Source organism: Parambassis ranga, chromosome 18 (assembly GCF_900634625.1).
Source record: "Parambassis ranga chromosome 18, fParRan2.1, whole genome shotgun sequence".
In the NCBI taxonomy this organism is placed as follows: Eukaryota; Metazoa; Chordata; class Actinopteri; family Ambassidae; genus Parambassis; species Parambassis ranga.
In genome coordinates, this window is record NC_041038.1 from 11,442,415 (window position 1) to 11,455,447 (window position 13,033).

Consider the following 13,033-nt stretch of genomic DNA (forward strand, 5'->3'; position numbering starts at 1 on the left):
AAAGTACACCCTCTGTGGATTCTGTGCTTTTATATCTATCAGGACAAAAACTTTTTTTTGAATAACCCTCACCTTTCTTTGGTGTCTGCAGCTGCTGGAATGGATCCGCCGCACCATCCCCTGGCTGGAGAACCGCGTGTCAGAGCAGACCATGCGTGCCATGCAGCAGAAGCTGGAGGATTTCCGTGACTACCGCCGCATCCACAAGCCACCCCGCGTGCAGGAGAAATGCCAGCTGGAGATCAACTTCAACACTCTGCAGACCAAGCTGAGGCTCAGCAACAGGCCTGCATTCATGCCCTCTGAGGGCAAGATGGTGTCGGTGAGCAGATTATTATTGTTTATGTAACATCGGTGGAAGGATTACTTCTTCTTAACAAAAGCACAATCGCAACCTCTCTTCCTCTTCCAGGACATTGCCAATGCCTGGAAGGGCCTGGAGCAGGTGGAGAAGGGCTATGAGGAGTGGCTGCTGACTGAGATCCGCCGCCTGGAGAGACTCGACCACCTGGCTGAGAAGTTCAAGCAGAAGTGCGGCATGCACGAGGCCTGGACTGCAGGTAGGGAGCAGGTTCACATCCACTTCTCTTCACTAATGAAACCATGTGTTCCAATGAAAAGAATTTATCAGGCAGACATTCCAGGATTCATTTTTGGCTAGCAACAGGACCAGACTATGGCCCCCTTCACACTGGAGAAAGTCATTCCAGCTAGAGTAGGATTGAGCCCAGACAGCCTTTAAGCTGGATGCGTTCAGACCTATTTTCAAATCTGGCTAGCACACACTTGTGTCCGCACTCAATCCGGCTTCATCCAGCATGTTTGCTGTCCTCCAAACCACTAGGTGGCGCCTCGTAATATGGCTAATAATGTGGCTAGCCGGATTCGCTACATTTGCGTTCACACTTGAGCCACATTTGAAATCAAACTGGATTCAGCCAGATTGGAAGTGTTCACACTCGGAAAAAAACACATCTGGATTGATCTGGATGCGGCCAAATCCTGCTTAAGCCACATTTTTTTCCCCAGTGTGAACAGGGCCTAGCTGGATTGAAATCAAACTGGATACAGCCGGATTCGAGGTGTTCACACTCAGAAAAAAACACATCTGGATTGATCAGGATGCGGCTGAATCCTGCTTAAGCCACATTTTTTCCCCCAGTATATGAGGGCTGCCCCTGCATTCTATGACGACAGACACCCATAGAACATGAAGGATTTGAAAGTATTTCCTCTGTAGACCATATGTCTGTTTTGTTTCAGGCAAGGAGGACCTTCTGTCTCAGAAGGACTACGAGTCGGCCTCCCTGATGGAGATCAGAGCTCTGATGAGGAAGCACGAGGCCTTTGAGAGTGACCTGGCTGCTCACCAGGACAGAGTGGAGCAGATCGCTGCCATCGCCCAGGAGCTGAAGTAAGGAGCCTGAGAGGTAGACTCGCCTCTGTGCGCCAAGAAAGGTTGAACTTTGAAAGCGTGGCATTAAGTTAGCATGGCAGTGCTATGTTTGATGATGAGGAGGAGAAAGCCTGATTTGAGCTGTAAGCAGGACAGAAGGAGAGAAGTGAGAGCAGATGAAGAACAAAAGATACAACACATGAGTGGAAAGCATATTAATAAGAGCGATAAAAAGATGAAACGGCGGTTCATGAAAGAGCAGAAACCTTTGATCTGTGAGTATTCTCTCTGCTTCTCTTGTTCACTGATAGTCTGGAGACGATCTCTTTGATGTTATATACTGTATAAGTATGAACTGATCAGCACCGTAAAGCTGAATATGTATGCGTCACACCCGTAATTTATAATTCATTACTTCGAAAGCAAAATGACCGCAGATGGTCTATTCTCCCATGGTGTGGTTAGGTACATGGAAAGAGATTATTATAAAGATTTACACTTAAAGGATACGTACAAATTCAAAGAAACTGAACAATAACTTTTTTCCCCCCCCAGTGAGCTGGATTACCACGATGCTGCCACAGTCAACTCCCGCTGCCAGGGCATCTGTGACCAGTGGGACAACCTGGGCACCCTCACCCAGAAGAGGAGGGACTCTCTGGAGGTAAACCTGAAAAAAATCAGGTGATCTATTGAAACGAAAACAGTCGATAAGAACAGTTTCCCTAATGATAAACGTAACAAACGCTGCCTGTGTAAATGACACATTTTTAAAGTTCATGCTGAATGTGTGTGTGTGTGTTTCTGTGACTGCAGCGTGTGGAGAAGCTGTGGGAGACCATCGACCAGCTGTACCTGGAGTTCGCCAAGAGGGCAGCACCCTTCAACAACTGGATGGACGGAGCCATGGAGGACCTGCAGGACATGTTCATTGTCCACAGTATTGAGGAGATCCAGGTAACCTCCAAAACCGAACATGCAAGCGTCATGTTTTCTGATGTTTTGTTAGGTAGAAGATTTTTTTTTTTTTTTGCTGTAGTTTAAGGTGTCCTCGCCTTTTTCTGTCACACTGGAAGAAACTGACCAGCGCTGACTCCTTCTACTGAAAGACAGAGAGAGAAAGTGTGTTTAAACTCTGCACAAATGTAAAGAAAAGTAGTGTTACACATATTATTGAGATCATTCTGCCCCCATGTGGCAACAAAAAGCTGTACAGATAGATGCAGAACTGTGCAAGAATTGGCTCAAAATACCCTGCAGAAGTAAGATATGATATGGTGTTGGTGGGGTAGAGCTGTTAACCCCGAGTTTGGACTGACAGGAATCCATAAGAATACAGAAAACATTTTTAAAGATATATCAGAAATGGTACAAACAACTATATAAATCAGGAATACCGGTCAATCCCTGCTTTGTGTTCTGCTCTGTTAATCCTATTCAGAGTCTGATCACCGCTCACGACCAGTTCAAAGCTACTCTGCCCGAGGCCGACAAGGAGCGCATGGCCACCATCGGCATCCACAGCGAGATTCTGAAAATCGCCCAGACCTACGGCATCAAGCTGTCTGGAATCAACCCGTACACCAACCTCAGCCCCCAGGACATCGGCAACAAGTGGGACACTGTGAGTCCGATCCATCAAACACACTCCAGAACCTGCATTAACACTGAGACACAAACAGAAAACGTCAGCTTAACTTGTCCCTGCGCTGCATTTGGTCAGACAGCTAATAATATGTACAGCACATTCATAGCGCCGGGTCAGAAATAGTGCAGTATATGTGGGTTAGAGTGACACTGTGCACGGCTGCCTACAAGCTCTCAGGAGAAATCAAAATAACTGTACAGGACAATCTGTCAATGCAGTCGCACAATGACGCACATCGGACCGTTTGTGCTGAAGAAATGTAGCAGACAAACCTCTGGTAGCAGGAAGACGAGTAAAATGTGTCAAAGCTTCGTCATACAAGAGTCGGTCCATCTGCTGTTTATTGATGGAAACTGTGTCTGCAGGTGAAGCACCTCGTGCCCCTCAGAGACCAAATGCTCCAGGAGGAGGTGGCCAGACAGCAGGCCAACGAGAGACTGAGGCGCCAGTTCGCCGCCCAGGCCAACATCATCGGACCCTGGATTCAAACCAAGATGGAGGTACGGCGTGACACTAAACAAGATGTCCTGTGATGCCGTCACGATAAAAATATGCATTTGTTGGTAATCTTTGTCCTCCTTGTTTATGCAGGAGATCAGCCATGTGTCTGTGGATATTGCCGGCTCCCTGGAGGAACAGATGAACAGCCTGAAGCAGTACGAACAGAACATCATCAACTACAAATCCAACATCGACAAGCTGGAGGGAGACCACCAGCTCAGCCAGGAGTCCCTCATCTTCGACAACAAGCACACCAACTACACCATGGAGGTGCAGCCTCACCTTCCCCTCTCTCCACCTACTGTTGTGTGTCTGTGTTCTCTGTTTGGATTTCAATTCCTGTCTCCCTCCCTTGCTGCTGCAGCACATCCGTGTGGGCTGGGAGCAGCTGCTCACCACCATCGCCAGAACCATCAACGAGGTGGAGAACCAGATCCTGACCCGCGACGCCAAGGGCATCAGCCAGGAGCAGCTGAACGAGTTCAGGGCTTCTTTCAACCACTTCGACAGGGTGAGGCGGCCGGAGAAAAAGGCCACAATAATTCACGACACAAAGGATTCATCCTTTATTTTAAATGAGTTTGACAAGAGGTGCATTTTGTTGCATTCATGAAAATACAAATGTTTTTTTCCTGTGCAGAAGAGAAACGGCATGATGGATCCAGACGACTTCCGTGCCTGCCTCATCTCCATGGGTTACGATCTGGTCAGTGCAGCAACACGTCCTGGTATTTATACAGTTTGAGGATCAAATGAAAAAAGCAACACTTCCTTTCCCCCCCCCCCCCCCGACAGGGTGAAGTGGAGTTTGCTCGCATCATGACTCTGGTGGACCCCAACAACACAGGCGTGGTGACCTTCCAGGCCTTCATCGACTTTATGACCCGCGAGACCGCCGAGACCGACACCGCAGAGCAGGTCATGGCCTCCTTCAAGATTTTGGCTTCAGACAAGGTGAGCAGACAGACACAGCGTCCTGTAAGTCAGTGAACACACCAAAAAAATCCTGTTTATACACACATAGATGGATCTGAACTGATTATACATGACCATTACATTACAGTTTGTCCACTAGAGAGCAGTGATGAGGGAGATTTCAGCTGTAGAATTCCCCCAAGTACAACTCTTAGATGCAGATTGTCATGGAAACAACAATTCAGACAGCAACAACTCTTTTTTCCCCTTCCTCTCTTCATTCTCTCCTCTTCATCTTCATCTCTTCCTTTGCTCCACCTTCCCCTCATTATTTCTCTCTCCATCTCCTTATTCTCCTCCCTCTTTTATAAGAATGTTACATAAACAAAATATCACACAAAAAATAAAGCATGTCCAGCAAAGACAGACAAAAAAGACACTTTAAGGCTTTATCATTTTCTCTTCAGTTCTTAAAAGATCACAAACTTTCTGTCTCCTGCAGAATTACATCACAGTGGACGAGCTGCGCAGGGAGCTGCCACCCGAGCAGGCCGAGTACTGCATCAGCCGCATGACCAGGTACGTCGGACCCGACGTGCCCTCTGGTGCCCTGGACTACATCTCCTTCTCCAGCGCCCTCTACGGAGAAAGCGACTTATAAACACAGCCGCACCTCTTCGCTGCCTCCTCCTCCTCCTCCTCCTCCTCCTCACCCTCCTCACCCCTTTCTTCCCAGCTTGTCCTATTTCTCCTGTTTGGAGAGAGCGATTTAAAACCCTTCCACTGTCCTTCTCTATGCTTTGTTCCTGTCTGTTTCTCTCTCTCAAATCTTAACTTCCTCCCCCCTTCTCCCCTTCCTCCCATCCCTCCTTTCATGCACAGGAATTCTGCTTAGAGAGGGTGAGCGCTGGAGACTTTGCTTAAATCTTACAAATGATGTTTGGACTGGACTCCTCTCTCAATTCTGTAGAATTAAAAAAAAAAATACAAGTGTTCCAGGTATTGCACTGAGGTTATGTAAGCAGCAGCATACATAAACATACCTGACTACAGAAGAGGAGGAGGTAATGAGAGAGTTTTGAGTGAAGCCTGCAGCTCTCCCCCTCTCTATCTGATGACATTTTTGTAGAAGGGTAATTAAAGAAGAAATCGTGATAAAAACGTTGGTTGGTCGGTTGGCTTGGTTGTATTTGTGCAGATGCATGCTATGAAGAAGTTTAGAAACATTGTCTCTTAATCATACAACAAAAACAAAGAAACCCAGCGAGGATGGTCAGGTGCTACTACGTTACAATACACTGTGAATCACTTTTAACCATGTGGAGGATGAATGAGAGCAAAGCACTGTGGGTAAATAAAAAACAAAAAAACAAGACAGCCATGGCTGGATGGTGATGCAGGGAAGGAAAAAAGAAAGACAAACTGTTCTGGTCAGAGAGCGAGATCCCCACACGCCTCTCTCCTCTCCGTCCAAACTCCTTTTTCTAGTCTCAGGAGGAGGGACGCAGACAGAGAGAGGCGTCCAGCAGTTAGAGGGCATCCCGAAAGTTGTGCACAAATAAGTTACTGGATGTGGGACCATAGCAGGCCTATGTCAGAGGAGGCACATAGGGTTTTGGTCCCATTTTAGGTCAGCCATGATGATGAGTGCTCCACCCCGTGCTCAATTCTCCTCCTCCTCCTCCCCTCATCCTGTCCATCATCACTCATGCCACAAAATCTCACTTTAAAACAGTTAAAACTTAACTTGGAATAAAAAAGGAAAATTATATTACTAAACGTCACTCGTTTGTGTTGTTTTTGTATCACTTTCCCTGCAAAGTGTGAACTCAGTCTGACCTTTAACCTCTGGGATGAGGTCACATGTCCAGTTCATTGTCAGGGTCCCAGCAGAGGTGGGAGGGGAAGTGCAGCCCTCGCTCCTGAGCATAGCGATTCCAGTGATCCTCGTCTCCTCGGTGCGTCAGGTACCTGCAGCCCATCCTCAGCTCGAACTCCCGAAGGTCACACCACAGCTGGAAGTCCTGAGAGACAAGAGTCGGTGTCTTTACACTCTCGTCTTTTATTGTAATGGCATATTAAACTAAAACACTGGCAAGTGTCTCACCTGCAGCCAGGTGTGTCCTAGAGCTTTGCCCACGCTGAACCGCCGTCTCACCGACACCTGCAGGAGGTTACTGATCAGGCTCACAGCTGAGAGGAAAACAGCAAGACAAGGTTTACTCAATGGAGACACCCAGTGGACAAACATGAGAAGAGCAGGGCATTTTGACACACCCAATCCACAAAGCTGTTTGTGTAGATTCTAGTTTGTGATCGAGTGTCCCTAAACGCACCAACAGACACGAAAATACCTTCCAGTGAGATGGAGGCCCAGGGTTGCCGTGGGTACATGAAGGTGGCGTTGGTGATCTGCTGTCGGATTTCCTCATCCTCATTGAAGGGGAACGTTCCGCTCAGGCTGACGTACATAACGACACCCACTGACCACATATCCAGAGAGCGGTTGTAGCCGCTGGTGCTGATCACCTCAGGCGCCAGGTAGGCCGGCGTTCCCACCACTGAGCGACGGAACGATTTCTCACCAATGATGCGGGCAAAGCCGAAGTCGCACAGCTTGACCTGTGAGACAGAGGTGATCAGAAAAGGAGATGTGACTACTTAGAAACTGCAAACTAAACAAATCCCACCTGAGGGAGGGGGTCAGAAGAGGCCAGCAGGACGTTCTCAGGTTTCAGGTCACAGTGGGCGATGTGTTTCAGGTGCAGATACCGCAAAGCCTCGAGAATCTGCATCAGACGAGTGACAGAGAGAGATATTTGTCGTGATAACGATCTTCTTTCAGAAGGATAAAAACACAATATTACCAATGTTTCCCCTTTGATAAGGATCACTCAAGCAACACCAGGAACTCATACCTGCATGACCAGGAAGCGAGTGATGCGTTCAGGGAGTCGGCCTTTCTCACTGGACAGTATCATCTCCAGCATGTCTCCATGGAGCTTCTCCATGACAACAAATACATACTCGATAGTTTCAAACATCCCCTCCAGCAGGACCACGCCGAGGTGGTTCAGATTCTGGACAGGACATACTTTTCAATACAAATTACAGGAAGTAGTCTGACAGTCAAAACTACAAAAAAAAAAAACTCACCCGCAAGATGGCCGCCTCATTCTTCAGCTGTCTCTCTTGTTTGGTGGCGAAGCGCGTCTTGTCAATGACTTTGATGGCGACAGGTCGACCCGATTCCCTGTGAGTGCCTGAGGGCAGAACGAGATCAATCTGTGCTCTCTGACTTTAGTTTCCCGGTGTGGGACAGTGGTCATGGACTCACCTCTGTACACGACTCCAAACTGTCCTGAACCGAGCACCTCATCTGTGAAGATCTGATACACTGAGCTGATGTCCTGAAACACACACACACACACACACTTTAACACTGTGCTGCATGTGACTAAAACATGTTCAGTTTGTAAACAAGCGGATTCTCACCACACTGTCTCGGTGTCGTCCTTTACCTGCAATCAGAAGATGGATCATCAGTAAATACATTAATAGTTGACTTTGAGGGCTTTAGTGGTGGTTGGCTCACCCTGCTCCTCTTCACTACATCCTGGGCTGCTATGCACGGGCATCAGAGCCTGTCGGATGGCGCTCTCCCAGGCCAGCCCTTCCTGGCCGGCCTCCACGCAGTACACCAGCGAAGCTGTCACTAACTCAAAGGAGTGGGCGCTGTTACCTGGCAACGAGGGCACAGAGAGATGGGCGGGGCCTTGAACCCGCAGGACCTCGGACAGAGGGATCTCCTGCAGGACAATAAGAGGAAGAGCAGGCTAAAAAAAAATGTTTTCTAAAAAGGCCACAAACTTATCAGTCACAACCAGTAGTGACCTTGTAGTACTTGATGCTGCTGTCATTCTGGTACAGAGTGACAGTCTTCCAGTCCAAGATCCAGTAATGGCGTTTCCTCTAGAAAAACAAATGACTAATGTAGAGGTGCGAACCACATGACACTGCAACACTTTGCAATTAGTGCGTTTCTGACCAGTGAGTCTGTGTTGGTGTGGTGCAGCAGCCACCCCTCTCTCAGGACTCCTGCAGCTCTCCTCTTAGTGTGATGCACAGACTGGATGAGCCTCATCAGGGGGATGTTGCTGCTGAAACAGGGGCTTATGGGGGGGGGGGGCAAAAGAAAAGCTTTTAAATATTTAGGCCCCGTTCACACTGGAGTCATTGATGTCATTCCAGCTAGAGTAGGATTGAGCCCAGACAGCCCTGGATGCGTTCAGACCTATTTTCAAATTTGGCTAGCACACACTTGTGTCCGCACTCAATCCGGCTTCATCCAGCATGTTTGCGGTCCTCCAAACCACTAGGTGGCGCCTTGTAATATACAGAGTCCTTTCACGCCATGGTAGGACCGCGTGTGCGCATGCGTAGTGCGTTTTTTTTGTCCCGTGTCGCACCCCGTAAACCGGAAGTAGCATGTCGCTAGCCGGATTCGCTCGCCACATTTGCGTTCACACCTGAGCCACATTTGAGCCAAATTGAAATCAAACTGGATTCAGCCGGATTGGAGGTGTTCACACTCGGAAAAAAACACATCTGGATTGATCTGGATGCGGCCAAATCCTGCTTAAGCCACATTTTTTTCCCCAGTGTGAACGGGGTATTAGTGATGAAAAAAACTGACCACCGTGCCCTCTAGATGGCAGTGTGGGCCAAAAACAGGCTGATGAATTACAGGAAAGATGCGAAAGAGGAAAGACGCAATGACATCATTAGCGAATAAATTAACCACCCTCTGACCTCATTGGCTCTCGCAGCTGCTCAATATCCTCGGCCTGCGAGTCACCATCGGCGGACATGTCGTCATCAGAGCTGTCTAGTGTTGTTGTAATGGTGAGCAGTGAGACATTGTCCTCCAGGTCTACAGGGCTAGTGGTTCCAGGCGCTGAGGATTTTGGGGACAGTGACATCATTGTTAGGGTTTTAAATGAAGAAGTTTCTGTCTACAGGAACGACTCAAAGCCTGCTGCTGCTTCTCACCTTCCCCATTGATGACTCTCCTCTCTCCTGGACAGTCTCTGGGGACTGAGGGCTCACAGCGCCGGTGGCAGTTAAACTTGCAGTCTGAAAACAGGACCAGTACAATGTCATGTGGGTGGCGCTTCATCTAATCTCTTTCAGACATGTTTAGGAAAATATAATGATGTCATGATTCAGTCCGATCTGCATATATGTGGGAGACATGAGCTGCTCTTGACTCATGACTAAACCTCAGGGTCGGAGCAGAGCATCAAAAAATAAAGACCTCCACGCATGAAACTGTTGAAGCAGAAGAGATCAGTTTTATAAAAGGTGTTTGCACCAGGTGACGGTTCAGTGTGAGCCACTGCAGGCAAGGGAAGCCCACTCAAAACCCAGCGTGGGCCTGGTGTGGTTTAGCCTGTCTGAGGCCCACATCAGCTCTGCCCTTTGATGCCTCATGTGGGTTAGTCCAACACAGACAACCTGTGGGTGAGCCGGTGTAGGGACCACAGTTTTACCCATTGAACCCTTCAGGGATCATCTGTAGAAAACCTTTTGCATTCACAGAAACTATCAAGCGTATTCAGACCTCACTGATCTGGACTCCTTGGAAATCTGCCTTCTTCTTGTGTTGCCACCATGGGGGTCACCTTGGGTCACAAACTTATCAATCGCTAGTCCTATTCCATTATGATTAGTTCCGAAAGACTCATTGTGTCGTTGGTGGAATGTGGTCTAAGCTCCGCCCCCTCACCTGAACACTGCAGCCCCTGCCTGAAGAGTCCTTTGAGCAGCCGGTGGCAGAACTGGCAGATGGTGGGTTTGGTGTAGCTGTGGATGTGGAAGGTGTGAGGAACCTGAGCCCTGCTCCGTTCACCGTACCCGACTCCCAGCCAGACTGGAGGCTCCACCCAGGATGGAGGCCTGGAGGAGGGCTTGGACATGCTGATCTGGTGGTGGGCAGAGAGTGGAGGTCATCGGTGGTGCAGGCAGGTTTGTGTTTTAAACCGCAGAGATCCTTCGCTCACCTCTTCTAGACTGCCTCCGGCCTGGTTGGACAGCGAGTGTGCGCGGGGCCGTCTGGGTGGAAACAGGGAGAGGCTGGTGCTGACCTGACGCCGAGCTCGACTGCAGTCATTGGGCAACAGGAAAGCACAGCGTTTGTGGAAGTCCAACCCACAACCTCAAGAGAGAGGGACAGAGGAGCGTCAAAAACGAATCTGCCACATGCAACAACACCGATGTGGCTCAGGCGCCTCTTTACCGTCACACTTTAGCCCCTGTCGAACGAGGCCCCACAGCATCTCTCCACAGTGGTGGCAGAAAGTAGGAGTGCGGTATGACTGGACCACCAGGGTGTGAGGGCGGACCCTCATCTCAGTGACGGTGGCTGATCCTGCACAGACAGAACGCAGCTGATTGGATCAAATCTGTCATTTCCTGGAAACTGTCGATGACTCATCCTGCACTCAAAGGCGTATGCTAATTTCCAGCAGCTCTGAAAGTGGGCGGGGCCTACATGACCAGTCCAACGTTTGTTTTTTTTATTGAAAATGGTGCAGTTTAATGTTTCATTGCAGTGAAGTGATAAAGCCCACACACACACAGAGAAACTCTCGGCCCGGCGACCTCTGACCTGCGATGATGATCTCGATGAGGTCTCCATCCTGCAGCTCATCGCAGTCCGTCAGGTGCTGCAGCAGCTGCTCGGAGGTCGGCTGATGTCTGAACAGCAGAATCTTCTCCCCGACGCCCCCCACCACGCTGCAGTCTGGAGCCTGAGAGCACACACACAAAGACAAAAAAAAGGGCTACAATAAAGATTGTTGTTATGTTTGTTTCCCCAAGACAAATAATAAGGCAACAAAAACGTCCTGTTACATTTTAGTACAAGCAAACTGTTCTACTCAGCAGTGACACACACACACACACTGCTCTGACCTGTTGCCAGGAAACTCAACAGCAGATCAAAGGAAGCTGTGGTCGGAAAGTTTTCTGTGCTCTGAGTCGACCACACATACTGAAGGACCGGCCGACGCCGAGGCCGACACCTGCAACTCGCACCATGTTCTGCTTTAACCTCAACTGCAGCTTCAACAAACTTGAAGTGTACCATGCATGAGAACCCCACCACCGCATCAGTCCACTTCCTGTCCATTCTGATGGGAAACTGAATGTCGTGTAAGACATTTGTTGAGCGTTCGCAAACTTTCCATTTTAATAACCACTCATCTTTAAAAAAAAAAAAGGTTTTCAGACGTGCAGATTTGAAGCTGTGCTGTCGCTGCCAGATGTTGAAACACAAGGAGAGCCTAGGTGGACGACTACTGTAACTGTAACGGGTCAGCAGTTTAAAATGTGTGATTACCTTGTGCTCTATGACCTCAGCAGCCAGCCTGCGGGCATGACGGTAGCTGAGGTTGCTGGTAGGGACTTGAACTGCCTCCCTGAAGAGGCCCAACTTGAAGTGGAGCAGAGCTGTTGCCCTGGGATGAGTGGGGCTGGACGGAGTCAGTGAGGACATGAGGACATGGAGACAGCCTGTGGGGCAACACGGAGACACTTGTTACATCGATAATGATGATAATTCTTCATTCTTTAAAAATATTTGTGAAGACAAAAGACTACAGGACATGAATAATCTGCAGCGTTATCATCAGGACGTGGTGAGGCTGCATTAAGACTCACCGTTTCCTGTCCAACTCTAAAATTAAAACCAGCATCTGACACCGCGAGGCCCGAGTGTTCTTACTTACAGGTCTGATCCTGGTTCATTCAAGCTCCAATCTTCCAGCCTGATTGCAGGGTTTGTTTTCAATCCTCAGAGCTAGTCAGTCCCTCATCATCATCATCATCATCATCATCATCATCGTCGTCGCAGCTTCTCTGCATCAACACTGGCTTCCTGTCTGTGGAGCTCTGCTGTCAGCGAGACAGGAAGTAACACAGCAACACTCACCTCTGTGGAGACAGTGGGCTCGGTTAACACCCTCAGCCTGAGCTGTGTGTGGGTCTCTCTCACACACACACACACACACACACACAGAGACACAGAGAGAGAGAGAGAGAGAGAGAGAGACAGACAGACAGAGAGAGAGTGACACACACAGACAGACACACAGACACAGAGTGACACACACAGACAGAGAGAAAGAGAGACACAGAGAGAGAGAGAGAGACAGACAGACAGAGAGAGTGACACACACAGACAGAGAGAGTGAGAGAGAGAGAGAGAGAGACACAGACACAGAGAGAGAGTGACACACACAGACAGACACACAGACAGAGAGAGAGACACACACAGAGAGAGAGAGAGACACACACACACACAGAGAGACACACACACACACACAGAGAGACACACACACACACAGAGAGAGAGAGAGAGAGACACACACACACAGAGAGAGAGAGACACACACAGACACAGAGAGAGAGAGACACACACACACAGAGAGACACACAGACAGAGAGAGAGAGAGACACACACACACAGAGAGACACACACACACAGAGAGAGAGAGACACACACAGACACA

At 48.8% G+C, this 13,033-nt stretch overlaps 2 protein-coding genes across 3 annotated transcripts in view; one reads left to right on the top strand and one right to left on the bottom strand.

Annotated features, from left to right (window-relative positions):
• Window positions 1-5,633, top strand: part of actn3b (actinin alpha 3b) — a 23,049-nt gene extending 17,416 nt beyond the window's left edge. The window contains exons 10-21 of the mRNA XM_028429068.1: window positions 92-322; window positions 413-560; window positions 1,264-1,414; window positions 1,952-2,060; window positions 2,213-2,353; window positions 2,838-3,020; window positions 3,410-3,544; window positions 3,636-3,815; window positions 3,910-4,056; window positions 4,186-4,251; window positions 4,341-4,499; window positions 4,963-5,633. Coding sequence (XP_028284869.1) covers window positions 92-322; window positions 413-560; window positions 1,264-1,414; window positions 1,952-2,060; window positions 2,213-2,353; window positions 2,838-3,020; window positions 3,410-3,544; window positions 3,636-3,815; window positions 3,910-4,056; window positions 4,186-4,251; window positions 4,341-4,499; window positions 4,963-5,121 — 1,809 coding nt within the window. The 3' untranslated portion in view covers window positions 5,122-5,633. The remainder of the gene's footprint in view (window positions 1-91; window positions 323-412; window positions 561-1,263; window positions 1,415-1,951; window positions 2,061-2,212; window positions 2,354-2,837; window positions 3,021-3,409; window positions 3,545-3,635; window positions 3,816-3,909; window positions 4,057-4,185; window positions 4,252-4,340; window positions 4,500-4,962) is intronic.
• prkd4 (protein kinase D4) lies at window positions 4,099-12,533 on the bottom strand. 2 transcript variants are annotated; one of them, XM_028429069.1, is made up of 20 exons: window positions 12,251-12,533; window positions 11,863-12,035; window positions 11,131-11,272; window positions 10,759-10,890; window positions 10,523-10,677; window positions 10,249-10,444; window positions 9,513-9,596; window positions 9,273-9,417; window positions 8,509-8,632; window positions 8,355-8,432; window positions 8,056-8,269; window positions 7,956-7,981; window positions 7,798-7,870; window positions 7,617-7,723; window positions 7,379-7,540; window positions 7,151-7,249; window positions 6,815-7,082; window positions 6,568-6,653; window positions 6,300-6,484; window positions 4,099-4,521 (listed from the first exon to the last, which is right to left on the bottom strand). In XM_028429069.1, exons 1-19 carry the CDS (start codon window positions 12,267-12,269, stop codon window positions 6,320-6,322), a joined length of 2,448 nt encoding a protein of 815 aa, XP_028284870.1. In that variant the 5' UTR covers window positions 12,270-12,533; the 3' UTR covers window positions 4,099-4,521; window positions 6,300-6,319. The 2 variants fall into 2 exon arrangements, with proteins under 2 accessions (XP_028284870.1, XP_028284871.1); XM_028429070.1 differs by lacking the exons at window positions 11,863-12,035; window positions 12,251-12,533 and adding an exon at window positions 11,436-11,708.
• Window positions 12,534-13,033: the final 500 nt, after the last annotated feature.

Excerpts from the sequence above, each read along its gene's own strand:
- prkd4 (XM_028429069.1), bottom strand. Across the intron at positions 9,418-9,512 it reads GAGAGTCATCAATGGGGAAG|CGCCTGGAACCACTAGCCCT; the intron begins GTGAGAAGCAGC and ends CAAAATCCTCAG. Across the intron at positions 6,485-6,567 it reads TAGGACACACCTGGCTGCAG|GACTTCCAGCTGTGGTGTGA; the intron begins GTGAGACACTTG and ends CTTGTCTCTCAG.